General features: G+C 36.2%; 1 protein-coding gene across 2 annotated transcripts; it reads left to right on the top strand.

Moving 5' to 3' along the window:
- Positions 1 to 1303: 1303 nt before the first annotated feature.
- Positions 1304 to 20214, top strand: LOC107814922 (F-box/LRR-repeat protein At5g63520). 2 transcript variants are annotated; one of them, XM_075233624.1, is made up of 10 exons: positions 1304 to 1582; positions 2119 to 2226; positions 16257 to 16349; positions 16443 to 16571; positions 16789 to 16890; positions 17197 to 17236; positions 17351 to 17503; positions 18121 to 18302; positions 19018 to 19136; positions 19467 to 20214. In XM_075233624.1, the coding sequence occupies exons 1-10, from the start codon at positions 1370 to 1372 to the stop codon at positions 19918 to 19920; spliced, it is 1593 nt and encodes a 530-aa protein (XP_075089725.1). In that variant the 5' UTR covers positions 1304 to 1369; the 3' UTR covers positions 19921 to 20214. The 2 variants fall into 2 exon arrangements, with proteins under 2 accessions (XP_075089725.1, XP_075089726.1); XM_075233625.1 differs by lacking the exon at positions 2119 to 2226 and having other exon boundaries at positions 1306 to 1582.
- The last annotated feature ends 225 nt before the right edge of the window (positions 20215 to 20439 follow it).

Below are 20439 nucleotides of genomic sequence, written 5' to 3'. Positions count from 1 at the left end.
AGCTAGATTCATCTGTCTCCATTGATCAATCTTCATATATTAATGTCGTAGTTCTCCATGTAAAACTGCCTAGTCTTAAGTTTTTGTGCTAGTAAGAGGTAAAAAATCAACATTATCAAAAAGGAAAAAAATAATTTGGCTAGTTCTAAGAAAAATGGTACGTATCTAGTTTCCTCATTGGCACCCAAAGACCAATAACTACTTTTTTAAACTATATACTTAATTGTCAATACTTGATATATTATCTTAATTAATCAACGTACTTTTTCAGCTTCCTGAATAAATCAAATTAGTAACTTGAATAATAAGACATGATAATATGCTATAACATTATTAATATTTTTAGAATATTAATAATGATGCTAGGGTCACTTGTTCCTATCTTGACGAGGGTCGAAGCAACACCATCTTAAGGGTGGTCAATTGACCATCCTAAGAAGAAAAATTACAATGTATATAACTTGTGTATTAGGTCTTCAGGGTATAATATATATTGAACACCTTTTGTCGAGAAAATTTTTACTTTTTTCAAGTTTGAATATTCTTGAAAAAATTTCTGGCTTCGCCACTAATCTTGACTATTTTTTCGTGTATCTGCTACCTCCTGCCAACATAAATATTAGGTAAATTTGTCCATCACGACGTGAAATTACATTGAGTATGTTGTCATTGTTGTTGTTATAGCTTAAAATGATAAGAACTCCGAACCATAAAATGGTACCATTTGAATTGGAATCACATATATATGCATAAGAGCAAAGGTTTTAGAGAAAAAGTCTAATTATATGTAGTCGAAGGGGTTCAAAATGAGCATTATCTCATTACATGCATACATTCTAATTTCTTCTTCTTTTGATATATATATACACAATTCGAGCCAAAAGCAAGGCGTTTAATTGAACTTACAGAACCCGCTCTAAATCCCTTACGCGCTTGTAGTAGCTTGATTGGTCATGCTACCAATTTAGATATTTGCCATCAAATTTTCAATCTAGGAAGCATGGGAGGCTCAACACTGTTGAACTACGAGAACAACAAAGGTATAGATCGTTAAACCTCTCTATAACAACATTGCTATATAACAACTATTCACTATAAAAGTCAAGTTACTTTGGAATTAATTTTCATGTTATGTTAATATATATTCTTTATAACAATACTTTGCTATAATAATCAATTTTATTTATTTCAAGGCTATTATAGAAAGGTTTGACTGTATCGGCTAAGCATTTAAACAAAACAAAGAGGACAGGCGGCTAAGTTTTAAATACTACATTTCGGCTATTTTTTAAAAATAGCATCCTAAAAGCTGCAGAAAGACAGAAGACAACACACACAACCAATACGTGGGGATTTCAGCTCAGGAAAAATGGCGGCGAAACCAAGGCAGAAACAGGAGGAGATGGCGGCGGCGACGATTGATATGATCGGAGAAGACCTTCTACACAACATTTTGTCTAAGCTTCCGGCAGTAGAATGTGCAGCAGCAGCATGTGTTAGCCGTTCGTGGAACCTTATCATCACTCGCCTCCTCTCTCTTCCAAATCTCTCCTCTTCTCTTTCCCGAAACCCTAATCTTCAGGTTTCTCTAAATTTAACTAGTACAACAATTAGTCTCTCTATTCCAATTTATGTGATAAAAAAATTATCTTTCTTAGACTCACTTTTGAAACTTGTGGTCTAAATTAATTGAGAAGTTAAAAGTTGAATTGGTTTTATATATAGAAAGGTGTCGTTCTTTTTAGGATTGACTAAAAAGGAAAGTGTGGTATATGAATTGAGATGGAGGGAGTATGATTTGGAGTATCTTTTACAGAATTTTTGAATATGTTGATTATTTGGAAAAATTGAAGAAAAGGGAGTCTGAATACACACAAAAAGCAATAGAATTGACCCTTGTACTCCAAGCCTTGCCTTTCTTTTTAGGGCAGAAGGAGTAATTTATGCTTACAAATTTGAATTTTGATATTATTATATGAAATACAAGAGGAGGAGTGATGAAAGAATACACTTAAGTTTAATCGATAAACAGTTTGTTAGACTTCAGTGAATGAAATGGAGTATTTTGTTTAGTTCATTACAAGAAAGTATTGGGTTGAAGTTGAATTTGTGGTGCAGTGTGCTGTGAATGAGGTTGTTGAAAAGGTTTTAGCGAGGACGATTAGACCCCAGTTTGTCATTGCTTCCATTGGTCCTTCTTTTGACTTGCAAGAAGCTCACCGGCTGGTGTGTGATCTCTCTCTCACTCTCTCTCTATATATTGTTATGAAACTAAATGCAATTTACTATAAACTTGAACACGATAATAGAGATAGAATGAAAGAAGAGAAATTATTTCTTCTTTAATTGTGTGTATTTTCCTATCTATTATAAGGCCTTTATATAGGCATGAAAAGTGAAGAAAATATGTCAAGCATTTGTCAAAATCATGGAGGAGGACTAAACATCCACCATAAGATTTATCTTATAACACTCCCCCTTGGATGTCCATAGACTCGTTAAAACTTATTAGGAAAAAACCCTAATGAAGGAAAAAGAGTACACATGTTTAGAAATATGCTTTTTGGTTGCCTCGTTTAAAACTCCCCCTGATGAGAGCATCAATTCACATCCTTGAGCCTTCGCATCCCAATCTTGTACACTAGTTTCTTGAAGGTTGATGTCGGTAGAGATTTGGTGAACAAATCAGCCATATTATCACTTGAATGAATCTGTTGCACATTAATATCACCATTCTTTTGAAGATCATGTGTGAAAAATAACTTTGGTGAAATGTGCTTTGTCCTATCTCCTTTTATAAATCCCCCCCTTCAATTGGGTTATGCATGTTGCATTGTTTTCATACAAAATTGTGGGTAATTTGTCAGAGTTCAAACCACATTTGTCCCAAATAAGATGTATTATAGACCTCAACCATATACATTCTCGACTTGCTTCATGAATAGCAATTATCTCAGCGTGATTAGATGAAGTAGCCACGATTGATTGCTTAGTTGGTCGCCAAGATATGGCAGTGCCTCCACATGTAAACACATAGCCTGTTTGAGATCGAGCCTTGTGTGGGTCAGAATAAATACCCAACATCGGCATAACCAACAAGATCAGGACTGCAATCATTGCCATAAAATAATCCCATATCGGCAGTCCTTTTTAGATACCGCAATATGTTTTTGATTTCATTCCAATGTCTCCTTGTAGGAGCAGAGCTACATCTTGCTAAGACATTAACTGAAAAAGTTATGTCAGGCCTTGTTGAGTTAGCAAGATACATTAGTGCACCAATTGCACTAAGATATAGTACTTCAGGACCAAGAAACTCTTCATTCTTTTCTTGAGGTTGGAACGGGTCCTTATTTACATCAAGTGATCGAACAATCATCGGAGTACTTAATGGATGCGCTTCATCCATGTAAAATCGTTTCAATACCTGTAGGCAGATTGATGAACAAAAGTCCCATTTGCCAAATGTTCAACTTGCAAACCAAGACATAATTTTGTCTTTTCGAGATCTTTTATCTCGAATTCATTCTTTAAATAATCAATTGCCTTTTGGTGTTCTGTAGGAGTTTCAATTAGGTTTATGTCATCAACATATACAACAAGTACAATAAACTCCGATGTTGTTTTCTTTATAAAAACACATGGACAAATGACATCATTTATATAACCTTCCTTTAATAAATACTCATTAAGGCGGTTATACCACATTCTTCCTGATTGCTTTAGACCATACAAAGATCTTTGCAATTTAATTGAAAACATTTCTCGAGACTTTGAATTATGTGCGTCAGGCATTTTAAATCCCTCGGGAATTTTCATGTATATCTCATTATCAAGTGAACCGTAAAGGTAGGATGGAACCACATCCATTAAATGCATGTCAAGCTTTTCATGGACAGCAAAACTAATGAGATAACGGAATGTTATAGCATCCATAACAGGAGAATATGTCTCTTCATAATCGATACCAGGCCTTTGTGAAAATCCTTGAGCAACTAGACGTGCCTTATATCTTTGTACCTCATTTTTCTCATTTCTTTTACGTACAAAGACCCATTTATATCCAACAGGCTTAACACCATTAGGTGTTTGCACTACAGGTCCAAAAACTTCACGTTTCGCAAGTGAAGTTAATTCTGCCTGGATAGCGTCTTTCCATTTTGACCAATCATCTCTCTGTCTACATTCATCGACAGATTTTGGTTCAAGATCCTCGTCTTGTTGCATTATTTCAACAACAACATTATAAGCAAAAACGTTATTAATAACAATATTGTTTCGGTTCCATTTTTTCCCCGTTGAGGCATAACTTATTAAGATCTCTCCATCATCATCATTTTCAGGTACCTGAACCTCCCTTGAGGTCTTATCATTTGTTATGTCTATGTGCTCTTCTTGAGCCACTACCTCCGTATTATGATCACTTTGATCATTTACTCCTTTTCTTTTCCGAGGATTTTTATCCTTAGAACCGACTGGTCTACCACGTTTCAAGCGTGGTTTAAACTCATTTGCTTTAATTGATTGTCCTACCGGGATATCAACTCGAACTGGAGTATTAGCAGCTGAAATATATGACTTAGTCACCCTTGGTAGGTCAGTGAACGCATCTGACAGTTGATTTGTAATATTTTGCAAATGAATTATCTTTTGAACCTCTTGTTCACATTGATTTGTTCGAGGATCTAAATGAGATAGTGATAATACATTCCAATCTATCTCCTTTCTCAGCTGCTTATTTTTCTCCCCCTAATGTTGGGTATATTGATTCATCAAAATGACAATCAGAAAATCTCGCTGTAAATAAATCTCCAGATATTTTATGATAGAAGGAGATTCATACCCAACATATATCCCCAACCTTCTTTGGGGGCCATCTTTGTGCGTTGTGGTGGAGCAATTGGAACATATACCGCATAACCAAAGATTCTAAGATGGGAAATATTTGGCTCCTAGCCAAAAACCAATTGCAATGGGGAGACTTTATGATAACTTGTGGGCCTTATCCGCACAAGTGATGCTGCATGCAAAATAGCATGACCCCATACTGAAATGGGAAGTTTTGTTCTCATAAGCATTGGTCTAGCAATTAATTGGAGACGTTTGATTAATGATTCCGCCAGACCATTTTGTGTATGAACATGAGCGACCGGATGCTCAATTGTTATCCCAGGTTATATATAGTAATCATTAAATGCTTGGGATGTAAATTCACCGGCATTATCAAGACGAATTGTCTTAATTGCATAATCTGGAAATTATGCTCTTAGCTTTATTATTTGAGCCAACAATCTCGCAAATGCCATGTTGCGAGTTGATAGTAAGACCATCTTATAGATGCATCTACCAAAACCATATAATATCTGAATGGTCCACATGGAGGGTGAATAGGCCCACATATATCGCCTTGTATACATTCCAGAAATATAGGGATTCCATCTTAACTTTAATCGTTGATGGTCTAATAATTAATTTGCCTTGAGAACATGCAGCACAAGAGAATTTCTTAAAATGAAGAATCTTTTGGTTCTTCATTGAATGTCCATGTGAATTTTCAATTATTTTATGCATCATAGTAGAGCCAGGATGACCCAACCGGTCATGCCAAATAATAAAATTATCTTGATTAGTAAACTTCTCATTTACTATGGCATGTGTTTCAATCCTGCTAATACTTGTGTAATATAAGCTAGAGGAAAGAGCAGATAACATTTCAAGCATATATTTCTTACCCGAATTTATTGTAGTAATATAAAGATATTCAATCTTTTCATTATTTGTAGTCTCAATGTGATATCCATTTTGGCGAATATCTTTGAAGCTTAATAAGTTTCTTTGAGATTTACTACAATATAATGCTTCATCAATAGCCAAATGTATTCCTCCTGGTAGTAATAAATTGGCTTTTTCAGAACCTTCAATTAATTTTGTACTACCGGATATTGTATTAACATTGGCTTCTTTCATTACCAAATAAGAGAAATATCTCTTAAAATAGTGTGTGTTGTAGCACTATCCAGAAGACATATATCATCTTTATTAATCTTGAGTCCAACTGAAGACTAGGAAATTTTCATATTCTTCATAAAAAAAAAATCAAAAAGTACATTATAAGAAATATGAAAGACAAAAAAAAAAGCATTAAAAATTACATACTAGCAACACATGATGCGTTAGGAAACACACTCAAGAAAAATAAACTAGTTGCAATCATAAAAAATGACAACTTTTATTATAGCCTTCAATCCCCAACAAGATGATTAGTTCTTCAGTCAATATTCTCAAAGAAGTCTCCAGCTTCTAAATGAGTAATATTTGCTAGGCCTCCAAAATCATCATCTTTATATGCAAGATGTGCCTTAGAATCATATTTGTTTGAGGGACTTGCTTCAACAACAACAACAACGACCCAGTATAATCCCACAAGTGGGGTCTGGGGAGGGTAATATGTACGCAGACCTTACCCCTACCCCGAAGGGTAGAGAGGATGTTTCCAGGAGACCCTCGGCTCAAGAAAGCAACAAGAGACGATATATTAGTACCATAAAAACGCATAATAAAATAACAGCAATATAAGAGATATGAAATACAAAATACGAAATACGAAATAGATGGCTGGTATAGTAAAAACTAGCACGTAAAGCCCTGCATCAATAGACGACCAATGACATTCTTAGTCTAACTCCTAACTGGCTAGTCTCACTCTATTGTGCGGTAGAAGTATTCACAACTTCCCCCTAATCTACAATCTTAATGCTCGACCTCCATAATTCCCTGTCAAGGACCATGTCCTCAGTAATCCTAAGTCGCGCCATGTCCTGTCTGATCACCTCTCCCCAATACTTCTTAGGTCGCCCTCTACCTCTCCGCGTGCCCACTACCGCCAGTCGCTCACACCTCCTCACCGGTGCATCAGTGCTCCTCCTCTGAATGTGCCCGAACCATCTGAGTCTTACTTCCCGCATCTTGTCCTCCATGGGGACCACGCCCACCTTCTCTCGAATATCTTCATTCCTAATCTTATCCATCCTTGTATGCCCGCACATCCACCTCAACATTCTCATCTCTGCTACTTTCATCTTCTGGATGTGTGAGTTCTTTACCGGCCAACATTCAGTTCCATATAACATGGCAGGCCTAACCACTGCTTTATAAAACTTACCTTTTAGTAACGGTGGCACTTTCTTGTCACACAAGACTCCCGACGCTAACCTCCACTTCATCCACCCCACCCCTATACGGTGTGTGACATCCTCGTCAATCTCCCCGATCCCCTGAATAACCGATCCAAGGTACTTGAAACTACCCCTCTTGGGAATGACTTGAGAGTCAAGCCTCACTTCAACTCCCGCTTCCGTCGGCTCAACCCCAAATTTGCACTCGAGGTATTCCGTCTTCGTCCTACTCAACTTGAAACCTTTAGATTCAAGAGCATGTCTCCAAACCTCTAACCTCTCGTTGACGCCGCCTCGTGTCTCGTCAATTAGAATAATGTCATCAGTAAATAGCATGCACCATGGCACCTCCACTTGAATATGATGAGTCAGTGCATCCATCACCAGGGCAAATAGGAATGGGCTGAGCGCAGACCCTTGGTGCAACCCCGTAACAACTGGAAAGTGTTCAGAGTCTCCTCCTACTATCCTAACCCGAGTCTTAGCTCCAGCATACATGTCTTTAATCACCCTAATATAGTCAACCGGGACCCCTTTATCCTCTAAGCAGCTCCATAAGACCTCCCTAGGAACCCTATCGTACACTTTCTCCAGATCAATAAACAGCATGTGGAGATCCTTCTTCCTATCCCTGTACTGTTCCACCATCCTCCTAATAAGGTGGATAGCTTCTGTGGTAGATCGCCCCGGCATGAACCCGAACTGGTTGTCTGAAATAGACACCGTCCTTCGCATTCGCACTCTCATTTCTACCACTCTCTCCCAAACTTTCATGGTATGACTTAGTAATTTGATGCCCCTATAGTTGTTACAGCTCTGAACATCACCTTTGTTCTTATACAACGGAACCATTGTACTCCACCTCCACTCTTCAGGCATCCTATTAGTCTTGAATATAACACTAAACAATCCAGTAAACCATTCCAAGCCTGCTCTACCCACACACCTCCAAAGTTCAACCGGAATTTCGTCTGGCCCGGTAGCTCTGCCCCTTCTCATCTTACGCATTGCCTCCATGACTTCATCGATCTCAATGTCCCTACAATTACTTAATTCATGGGGACTGTCGGCATTCCTCAATTCCCCAAGTATAATATCCTGATCCCCTTCTTCACTTAGAAGTTTATGAAAGTAGGTCTGCCACCTCCTCTTAATCTGGTCATCTCCCATCAAAACTTTGCCGTCATCATTTTTTATGCACCTCACTTGGTCCAGATCCCGAGTTGTCCTCTCTCTCACCTTAGCGAGTCGGAATGTGCCTCCATAGTTTGAGGGACTTGCTTCATCATCATTATTTTGAAAGGTCAAATGTGCCTCTATATTATTTTCTTTCTTTCTAAGGGAGGCTTGATAAAGTTTGACAAAATGATCTGGCGTACGACAAATGCGTGCCCAATGATCTTTCATACCACACCTGCGACAATTATTAACTCTACCTTTTAAAGGATTATTTTGAGGATTCTTATTGTTTATTTCCACCATAATAACGATAATTATTTCGCCCCCTTCCATGTCCACGTCCACGACTATGGCCACGACCACGATAATAATTTTGACTTCTTTCAAACTTTTGAGTGATTGTTACCATATTAACTTCAGCAAAATGGTGCAGAATCAGTAGGACGGGCTTCATGATTTTTCATTAAAAGGGTATTATGTTGCTCAGTTACCAGGAGGCATGAGATTAATTCAGAATATTTCTTTAAACCCTTTTCGCGGTTTTGTTGTTGCAATACCATATTTGATGCATGAAAAGTAGAAAGAGTCTTTTCTAGTAAATCCTCATCATTCACAATTTCCCCACATAATTTAAGTTGAGAAGTTATCCTGAATATAGCAGAATTATATTGACTTACAGTTTTAAAATCTTGTAATCGCAAGTGAATCCATTCATATCTAGCTCTTGGTAATACCGTTTCCTTAAGATGGTCATATCGTTCCTTCAAACCACTCCATAGTTTAAATGGATCCTTTAGGTTAAGTATTCAGTTTTTAATCCTTCATCGAGATGATGACGAAGAAAAATCATAGCCTTTGCTTTATCCTGACTTGATGTTTCATTTCCTTGTATAATAGTATTTTCAAGAACTTTTGCAGCAGGGTGAATTCCAGCATCAAGGACACTTGAATTCGTGGCACTAGACATTACCGGAAAGAATTACTTATCATGGGTCCTTGAATTGAAACATCTTGCTGCAAAATATAACAAAAAAGTGAATTCCAGCATCAAGGACACTTGAATTCGTGGCACTAGACATTACCGGAAAGAATTACTTATCATGGGTCCTTGAATTGATGCTGAAATTCACCCTGCTGCAAAAGCTCTTGAAAATACTATTATACAAGGAAATGAAACATCATGCCAGGATAAAGCAAAGGCTATGATTTTTCTTCGTCATCATCTCGATGAAGGATTAAAAACTGAATACTTAACCCTAAAGGATCCATTTGAACTATGGAGCAGATTGAAGGAAGGATATGACCAACTTAAGGAAACGATATTACCAAGAGCTAGATATGAATGAATTCACTTGCGGTTACAAGATTTTAAAACTGTAAGTCAATATAATTCTGCTATATTCAGGATAACTTCCCAACTTAAATTATGTGGGGAAATTGTGAATGATGAGGATTTACTAGAAAAGACTCTTTCTACTTTTCATGCATCAAATATGGTATTGCAACAACAAAACCGCGAAAAGGGTTTAAAGAAATATTCTGAATTAATCTCATGCCTCCTGGTAACTGAGCAACATAATACCCTTTTAATGAAAAATCATGAAGCCCGTCCTACTGGTTCTGCACCATTTTGCTGAAGTTAATATGGTAACAATCACTCAAAAGTTTGAAAGAAGTCAAAATTATTATCGTGGTCGTGGACGTGGACATGGAAGGGGGCGAAATAATTATCGTTATTATGGTGGAAATAAACAATAAGAATCCTCAAAATAATCCTATAAAAGGTAGAGTTAATAATTGTCGCAGGTGTGGTATGAGAGGTTATTGGGCACACATTTGTCGTACGCCAGATCATTTTGTCAAACATTATCAAGCCTCCCTTAGAAAGAAAGAAAATAATATGGAGGCACATTTGACCTTTCAAAATAATGATGATGAAGCAGGTCCCTCAAACAAATATGATTCTGAGGTACATCTTGCATATAAAGATGATGATTTTAGAGGCCTAACAAATATTACTCATTTAGAAGCTGGAGACTTCTTTGAGGATATTGACTGAAGAACTAATCATCTTACTGGGGAATGAAGGCTATAATTAAAGTTGTCATTTTTCTTATGTTTGCAATTAGTTTATTTTTCTTGAGTGTGTTTCCTAACGCATCATGTATTGCTAGTATGTAATTTTTAATGCTTTTTTTTTTTGTCTTTCATATTTCTTATAATGTACTTTTTGATTTTTTTTTATGAAGAATATGAAAATTTCCTAGTCTTCAGTTGGACTCAAGATTAATAAAGATGATATATGTCTTCTGGATAGTGCTACAACACACACTATTTTAAGAGATATTTCTCTTATTTGGTAATGAAAAAAGCCAATGTTAATACAATATCCGGTAGTACAAAATTAATTGAAGGTTCTGAAAAAGCCAATTTATTTACTACCAGGAGGAATACATTTGGCTATTGATGAAGCATTATATTGTAGTAAATCTCAAAGAAACTTATTAAGCTTCAAAGATATTCGCCAAAATGGATATCACATTGAGACTACAAATAATGAAAAGATTGAATATCTTTATATTACTACAATAAATTCGGGTAAGAAATATGTGCTTGAAATGTTATCTGCTCTTTCCTCTAGCTTATATTACACAAGTATTAGCAGAATTGAAACACATGCCATAGTAAATGAGAAGTTTACTAATCAAGATAATTTTATTATTTGGCATGACCGGTTGGGTCATCCTGGCTCTACTATGATGCATAAAATAATTGAGAATTCACGTGGACATTCAATGAAGAACCAAAAGATTCTTCAATTTAAGGAATTCTCTTGTGTTGCATGTTCTCTCAAGGCAAATTAATTATTAGACCATCAACGATTAAAGTTAAGATGAAATCCCCTATATTTCTGGAACATATACAAGGCGATATATGTGGGCCCATTCACCCTCCATGTGGACCATTCAGATATTATATGGTTTTGGTAGATGCATCTATAAGATGGTCACATGTGTACTTACTATCAACTCGCAACATGGCATTTGCGAGATTGTTGGCTCAAATAATAAAGCTAAGATAATAAAGCTAATTCGTCTTGATAATACCGGTGAATTTACATCCCAAGCATTTAATGATTATTGTATATAACCTGGGATAACAATTGAGCATCCGGTCGCTCATGTTCATACACAAAATGGTCTAGCGGAATCATTAATCAAACGTCTCCAATTAATTGCTAGACCAATGCTTATGAGAACAAAACTTTCCATTTCAGTATGGGGTCATGCTATTTTGCATGCGGCATCACTTGTGCAGATAAGGCCTACAAGTTATCATAAAGTCTCCCATTGCAATTGGCTTTTGGCCAGGAGCCAAATATTTCCCATCTTAGAATCTTTGGTTGTGCGGTATATGTTCCAATTGCTCCACCACAACGCACAAAGATGGGCCCCCAAAAAGGTTGGGGATATATGTTGGGTATGAATCTCCTTCTATTATAAAATATCTGGAGATTTATTTACAACGAGATTTTCTGATTGTCATTTTGATGAATCAATATACCCAACATTACAGGGAGAAAATAAGCAGCTGAGAAAGGAGATAGATTGGAATGTATTATCACTATCTCATTTAGATCCTCGAACAAATCAATGTAAACAAGAGGTTTCAAAAGATAATTCATTTGCAAAATATTGCAAATCAACTGCCAAATGCATTCACTGACCTACCAAGGGTGACTAAGTTATATATTCTAGCTGCTAATGCTCCAGTTCGAGTTGATATCCCGGGAGGACAATCAATTAAAGCAAATGAGTTTAAACCACGCTTGAAACGTGGTAGACCAGTCGGTTCTAAGGATAAAAATCCTCGGAAAAGAAAAGGAGTAAATGATCAAAGTGATCATAATACAGAGGTAGTGGCTCAAAAAGAGCACATAGACATAACAAATGATAAGACCTCAAGGGAGGTTCAGGTACCTAAAAATGATGATGATGGAGAGATCTCAATAAGTTATGTCTCAACGGGGAAAAGATGGAACCGAAATAATATTGTTATTAATAACGTTTTTGCTTATAATGTTACTGTTGAAATAATGCAACAAGACGAGGATCTTGAACCAAAATTTGTCGATAAATGTAGACAGAGAGATGATTGGCCAAAATGGAAAGATGCTATCCAGGCAGAATTAACTTCACTTGCGAAATGTGAAGTTTTTGGACCTGTAGTGCAAACACCTAATGGTGTTAAGCCTGTTGGATATAAATGGGTCTTTGTACGTAAAAGGAATTAGAAAAATAAGGTACAAAGATATAAGGCACGTCTAGTTGCAAAAGGATTTTCACAAAGGCCCGATATCGATTATGAAGAGACATATTCTTGATGAAAAGGTATTGAAACGATTTTACATGAATGAAGCACACCCATTAAGTACTCCTGTGATTGTTTGATCACTTGATGTAAATAAGGACCCGTTTCGACCTCAAGAAAAGAATGAAGAGCTTCTTGGTCCTGAAGTACCATATTTTAGTGCAATTGGTGCACTAATTTATCTTGCTAACTCTACAAGGTCTGACATAACTTTTTCAGTTAATGTCTTAGCAAGATATAGCTCTGCTCCTACAAGGAGACATTGGAATGGATTCAAAAACATATTGCGGTATCTAAAATGGACTGACGATATGGGATTATTTTATGGCAATGATTGCAGTCCTGATCTTGTTGGTTATGCCAATGCTGGGTATACTGACCCACACAAGGCTCGATCTCAAACAGGCTATGTGTTTACATGTGGACGCACTGCCATATCTGGGCGATCAACTAAGCAATCAATCGTGACTACTTCATCTAATCACGCTGAGATAATTGCTATTCATGAGTAATTGCAAGTCGAGAATGTATATGGTTAAGGTCTATAATACATCTTATCGGGACAAATGTGGTTTGAACTCTGACAAATTACCCACAATTTTGTATGAAAACAATGCAGCATGCATAACCCAATTGAATGGGGGGGGGATTCATAAAAGGAGATAGGACAAAGCACATTTCACCAAAGTTATTTTTCACACATATCTTCAAAAGAATGGTGATATTAATGTGCAACAGATTCGTTCAAGTGATAATATGGCTGATTTGTTCACCAAATCTCTACCGACGTCAATCTTCAAGAAACTAGTGTACAAGATTGGGATGCGAAGGCTCAAGGATGTGAATTGATGCTCTCATCAGGGGGAGTTAATACGTGTTGTACTCTTTTTCCCTTACAAGGTTTTGTCCCACTGGGTTTTCCTGGCAAGGTTTTTAACGAGGCAACCAAAAAGCGTATTTCTGAACATGTGTACTCTTTTTCCTTCATTAGGATTTTTTTTTCCCATAGGGTTTTTTCCTAATAAGGTTTTAACGAGACACATTATCTATGGACATCCAAGGGAGGGTGTTATAAGATAAATCTTATGGTGGATGTCTACTCCTCCTCCATGATTTTTACAAATGCGTAATGACATATTCAATGACATATTTTCTATGCTTAATGACATATTCAATGACGTATTTTCTTCACTTTTCATACCTATATAAAGACCTTGTAATAGATAGGAAAATACACACAATTGAAGAAGAAATAAATTCTCTTCCTTCTTTCTATCTCTATTATCTTGTTCAAGTTTATAGTAAATTGCTTTTAGTTTCATAACACGTTATTAGCACCATTGTCACCTCTATTTTTACGTGTACCTAGAAATTGTGGCATGATCAGTGAACCTGTTTGTTAAATGGTCTTTATCGAAATGAATGTTAGCTAAATATTCAAGTTGAAATAGAATTAACTATCTTACTTTTTAATTTTAAGTTTGCAAAATAAGTCATCTAGGGATGACAATTGGGGCGGGCCGGGGCAGGGAAAACTCTTAATGGGGCAGGGCAGGGCAAAATCTAAATGGGGCGGGGCAGGGCAGGCAGGGGAAAATTTTATATTTAAAAAATTTTAATAGGGCAGGGCAGGGGCAAATTCCAAGTTAATAACTAGGTCAGGTTATTTTTGTTATTTTTCCCCAATTCCTACTGTGAATATACGCATTATAATGCGTTTCATTTATAAGCTCGGGTGTTGTAGAGTTCACCTTTCCAATTGTTTTCTACTAATCATTAAAAAATATTTCCTTTCTAATTATCTCCCCGAAAGAAGTTCAATGACTGATGTTTATAATTAAAACTTGTTACAGATAAAATGACTAGGATGAACTCTTGAAATGCCAAAATCGTTGATGTCCTCCAAACTGAAAGGAAATTTGTCATTATTTGATTGTCTTTGAATACAAATTATTTCATTAATTTGATTTGTAATCTCCAATATATATTTCATCAATATGTGCATATCGTTTTATTCACGAATGTTTTAATTTTTCCATTCTCACCTTATTTCAAATATTTTTCCATTCTCACCTTATTTCAAATATATCATAAAGATATGAGAAAATCTTCTTTTGATTTCCTTTTCCTCTAATAATCCCAAATTTTCTGTAAAATCATATGTTTAAAAAAATTAAATAGAATATTACAAATAAAAAAAATGAAGAAGAGTTTAAACGGGGCGGGGCAGGGCGGGGTGAGGCGGGGCAGGGCAAATTCTGGAAAAATGCTAAATATGGCAGGGCGGGGCAGGTTAAAAACTTAGTAGGCCAAAGCTTGCCCTACCCTGCCCTACCCCAATTGCCATCCCTAAAGTCATCGAAAAGGAAACCTTTTCTATTGATTCTAAATACTTTTCTACTCAAGAGTTTAAGATATCAATTTGACTTTTTTTATTATATTTTAGTAATACAAGAAAATATTAAAGTAATAGTTGAGATGTTAGTTTGATAGGAAAAACATTACATTGAAATCTAAATTTGAATATCTTAAACTTGAACTCATAAAAGTTGTGAAAGTTGTATAGGATTATGTTGTTAATAGAATGGTGGCGTACATTTTGGAACATCACCAAATTATTTAGAGTTGAACTAATATTGGCATGATATGATTTTAAATGGAGTAACGTGGTGAATGGGGATTCATATAGCCGACCCTTGGATTGGGGCATAGTAGTAGTAGTTGTTGTACCAAATTAAAAAGAGTGTCACAATTTGAGATAGAGAGAGTATTGGGCAGCCAGTGTACAAAGCATCCCGCTGATTCCACGGCTCGAACCCGTGATCTATAGGTGACACGGAGACAACTTGATCGTTGCTCCAAGGCTCCCCTTCAATAGAGAGAGTATTATTCTATCATATAAAAGAACATTTTAGGACCTCAATTTTGTTCTAAACAATATTCAAATTGTTCAAAAATCAACTTGGATCCATTTTCAGTTTAGTATAATAATAACCTGAAATTTTATCATAGTAGTTGCATCCGAACCAAATAAGATACCTAATGGGTTAAGTATGGGCTAATGTGCAAAAGATTAGGAGAATGAAGTGTAGTAAAACATCAGTTAAGTCCTGTAATTGTTGAAGTTAGTTGTAGGATTGTTGGTTCAATTTGTTGACCTTTAGGAGTTATCAAGTAGTTACATAGAGACTGACATAGTTATAAGAATTTGTTAAAGTATCTGTAGTGAATAACCTACAAAAAAATCTCCTAGTTTCTTAGCATAGTTATTGAGTGATTCATACACAACATCTCTTTCCTTTATCAAGGGTTCGGTTCGACCTATGTGAACTACTCGATATCTTGGAATCACTACTTAGACTAGAATATACGAGAAAAATCAGAATGAAAGCGTCCTTTTTTTGTTGTTTTAATTGAAATGTTATACTCTGTTACACTAGTGATCTTAATGAAACCATTCATTCAAAGTATGAATTGTCGTACACTGGAATAAGCTATATGTGCTGCTTATGATGGTTTTTTCCTCTGCAGATTACTTGTAGATTTGGCTCCCGAATTCCAGTAATTACTTCAATATCCCAAGGAATTTTTGGAAAAGATGCTTACACTAATGAGTTTGAAGAGGTGAATCTAGTAGCTATAGACTAGAATTTGCTTGGGATTGCATTCTGACATCTTTTTAACAAAAATTAAAGCGGAGAAATGATGTTTTCCCAGGTTCAGTGGGACACATTTGAAGATGACGAGGCTCATGAGGATCTTGGTAATGAGAACCGGGGTGTTCTACTAACTGTTGGTTTCTTGCCAGGATTGACAGTTGATTTAATCCCATTATCAAAAACTCAGGTAATTCTGCACTCCAGTACAATCCAAACATTTTTTTACAATATCTCTACCTTATTGGGAGAAATGTGAACTTCCATTTTTTAGTTTGATTCTCATTTCAAATATATGAAGTGCCTACTTGGAATCTTGAAGGGGGTGAATAGTTTATATATACTAGAGAATTTGTGCTAACTTGATTTAAAATGGGCTACACTAACTTTGGGAGAACAAATTTCAGGGAAATCAAGTACTCATGATTGATGATCTCGTGCTTAGTATCAGGGAACACTCATCCTCTCATTCTGGATCAGCACCACCAATGGGGATTTTATTATTTTCTGTAAGTCGTAAGTCTGTTTAAACCTATTATTTTGTTATTTCTTGCAAAGCAGTATATCCTCTACTTGTCAAAGTGATGATGTCTAATATTCCTTAAATTGTGGATGAAGGGGATAAAGTTAATCCTCATGTAATTCAGATTGTGTATGAGTGACCAGACTAATTAATTTAGACTTTAGAGTGAGTGGGATTAAAAAACTGGAACACGAACTTCGAGGGACACTTGGGGCTTTTGCTTTTCTATCTATGATCAACCTTCTTTCTTTTTACAATAACTGTAATAAGAATCATTTGAATGTTGTTCTAGGACGAGGACACTGACATCAAACCTGTCCTTGAAAAGTTGGGTGAGTAAGCTTCATAATTTTCATTTATGCAAAACTTTATTTGTTCATATATACCTTTATGTTGATTCTGTGAGAAACAAGTTATATTTTCAGTGCGCCATTTTGTGTTTGTAGATTATGCTTTTTCCACTGAGACTGTCATTGTGGGTGACGGAGGTTCTCAGTTTTTATACCGAGGTGATACAGCAATTAACCGTTCTAATAACAAAGCGTCCAGTTCAGCTGCTGTTGCTCTTTTATTTTCAACGGATAGAGGCAAGCCTCCTGGTATGCAATTATATCTTAACTGAAAACTTTGCGGTTTCAAATTATAATCCTGTTTGTTCATTAACAAGAGCACTGTTTTATAAGGCATTCGGGTCAGAGAGAACCGGGCCACCAATGCTAGTCTGATATAGAGAGTGAAGAGAAAGAGAGATTGGGCATGTGTATTATTTGGTTTCTCAGTTGTGTTAATAGATAACTGTTTAATAATCAGATGATGAATATACAGGCTTAACTAACCCGAGATGTTGAGTTTGTATGAAATTTTATGATTATTTATGGCTTGAGCACTGTGTAGACTGTAGTGCATCTGACCTGGTGCTATGTTATCCAATGTGCTTTCTGAAATGAAATTTCATTCTCTGTAAACTTTGTAGTTATGCATGAAGTTAAAGTACATATCCTTAGTATTTTTGAAATTATCATAAATTCTTAAAGTTATGCTGATGTTTCTTTTGCAGTTATATGAGTAAATATAGTTAAATATATTAGACTTTTATCTAGTTAAAAGTATTGGATTCCTTGTCTTCTGCTTATACTGTCATATCTTTAGGTAATTTAGTATATTATATTTCCAGGGAGTTTATTGTGGCAATCATTTTCTGGGAACCTGTAAACAGGTGTTGGGGAAACTCAGTTTCATGTGATGCTATCCACTGGCATTTCACCAATTGGACCTGCGTACAAAGCTGTTTCTGTTAGGGAGAGACCTAAAGATTATTCTACTTGGCTCACCGCGAAAAGAGAAGCAGTTCGCGAGAGTCTGGATGGTCAGACTATTTTAGATCAGATTTATGATGAGGTAAGGTAGTACATCTTGTGAAGTAAATTTAAACCAGTTCCGAAGGAAGTAATTCACAATAAAGGAAATTATCAAATACTTCCGCGTTTTGTGGTGTGTGTATCTCGTCTTGTTTTCTTTTCCTTGATTCCTTCCACCGTAGTGAAGCATTTTAAGTTCAGAAATGCTAGGCTTTGTCAAATGTCAGAACTCTGTTACTCTTGCCTCACTATAGCAGGGAAGAGTGCGCAATGAGTTTAACAAAATGCATTATGGCAGAATGGACATATTTGGATGATTAGAGTTGATATCATGCTGTCTGGCTGATTTGCAAATTCTAATGGTAAAACTCAATGAATCTGAGCATTGCAAATTAAGGTTACAAAAGACTTTACAGAATTATGATTGTGAGTATATCTTTCATCGCATGCACAATTTACAAAAGGTATGTAATAACAAACAGTAGTGAAATTGTTTTTGTAAATCGGGTGTTATTCCTTAATGGTTTAGTAATCTGCTATAAAGCCTAATCTGAAAGTGAAGGTTTCCTGTGAGTTTGAGATGTTTTTGAACTTAACCATGCTTATTTACAACGTAGAAGCTGTCTAACTGATGAAATATTTTGTTCTCCAAGTATACATCTTCCATCACGCGTGTGTGTGTCTGAAACCCGCTGAACAAAATTTCGCACTCCTCTGACTTGAGATGTTTCTTTTCTACGATTTGATTTCACCAGCTCGGTGGTCATATCAATTGTCCAGCTCTCTATGTTGGAGTTACAAAAAGAAGGAAATGCTCTATTGGGCAGGAAAAGCCAAGCTGGATAAATATGCATGAATTCCATGAGGTTTTAAGGTGATTAATGCACCATCACGCTTTATTATGCTTTTTTGGTCTTCACATATGGTGTCTGAATGTTCCTCATTTTGTCATGTTCTGCTCTCTATAGTCTATATAAACAACCTTTTTGGCTTCCTGAGGTCAAGAATATGCAAAGCATGCCGGTGGAGGTTATTCTCCAAAATTTTTCCATAGTTCCTCAAGAGAGTTGTGAAGTCCGCCTGTTACTTAAGTTTGTTTCTGCTAACACAGCGTTTTAGTATCTTGTTGAAATCATTATGCTGAAAGCCTTGTACGCTTTTCCTTGTCCTCTTCACTTCTATAATTAATTGTAATAATTTGCAGAGGTGATGAGGAGTATCTATATGTCCATGGTGTTGGTATCAGAAGTGGAGACTTCTTTCAGTTTTACCAGGCAAAATCTGATTTGGCACGTGTTTCTTGCAACCATGTATCAAACAGCTTCAGACATTTGAGGCAAGATCTTAACTACCAAAGTGATGATCATACTAATGGCAATGGTTTAGATATGCATAAGAAGTCTGTTTTTGGTGGTATTATGTTTGCTTGTTGTGGCCGTGGCAAGTTGTTTTTTGGTGAACCTAATGTAGACGGCTCACCTTTCTTGGAGAACTTCCCTGGGGTTACCTTCTCAGGAACTTACTGTACCGGAGAAATTGCACGTGGAGATTTAAGCTCATATGGACAGGGGTCTCAAGAACACAGCTCCGTACGTTGCTGTTTGCATGTATTTAGTACTGTCTACCTGGTTATGTCATATACCCCTGCATTGCCATAGCATTAGAGATGGCTGGTATTGTATTTGACGTGCTGGTGACTCTTGCTGGTAATGACCGAAGATTCTTGGGGGTTGGAATAGGCTACTGGTCTGTAATTCTTGGTGTTGGAAACTTGGAATATGGTGGAATCTGGCTAATGCTGTGGCTTAGTAGAGGGCAAATTTCTCATGTAGATATTTCGGAAGCTATATGGAATATTTGCTTCTAATTTGTTGCTGTTTTTAGTAGTATTTTTGTGTTGTAAATGACATGAATATTCTGCAAGTCTAAAACATCAAGGGTATTAAGTGAAATGGTGTCCATTCTTTCAAAAGACAAAAATCTAAATAATCTAAACTTTTCTTGGGAATTATGGAGCATTAATTTCAAGGATTTGACAATATTCGACCATCAAAAGAGGGTTGGGGTGTGTGTGCGTGAAGGTTGGCATTCTGCTCAAGATTCCCTCAAAAGATTGGTTCCTCAAAATTATATCAATAGCCCCTTTAATTTACATTGCATATACCTCCCTTCACTTG

The sequence above is a fragment of the Nicotiana tabacum genome, chromosome 16 (assembly GCF_000715075.1).
Source record: "Nicotiana tabacum cultivar K326 chromosome 16, ASM71507v2, whole genome shotgun sequence".
Lineage (NCBI taxonomy): Eukaryota > Viridiplantae > Streptophyta > Magnoliopsida > Solanales > Solanaceae > Nicotiana > Nicotiana tabacum.
The sequence above is the reverse complement of the archived record's forward strand: the minus strand, read 5'-3'. Positions and strand labels throughout refer to the sequence as shown.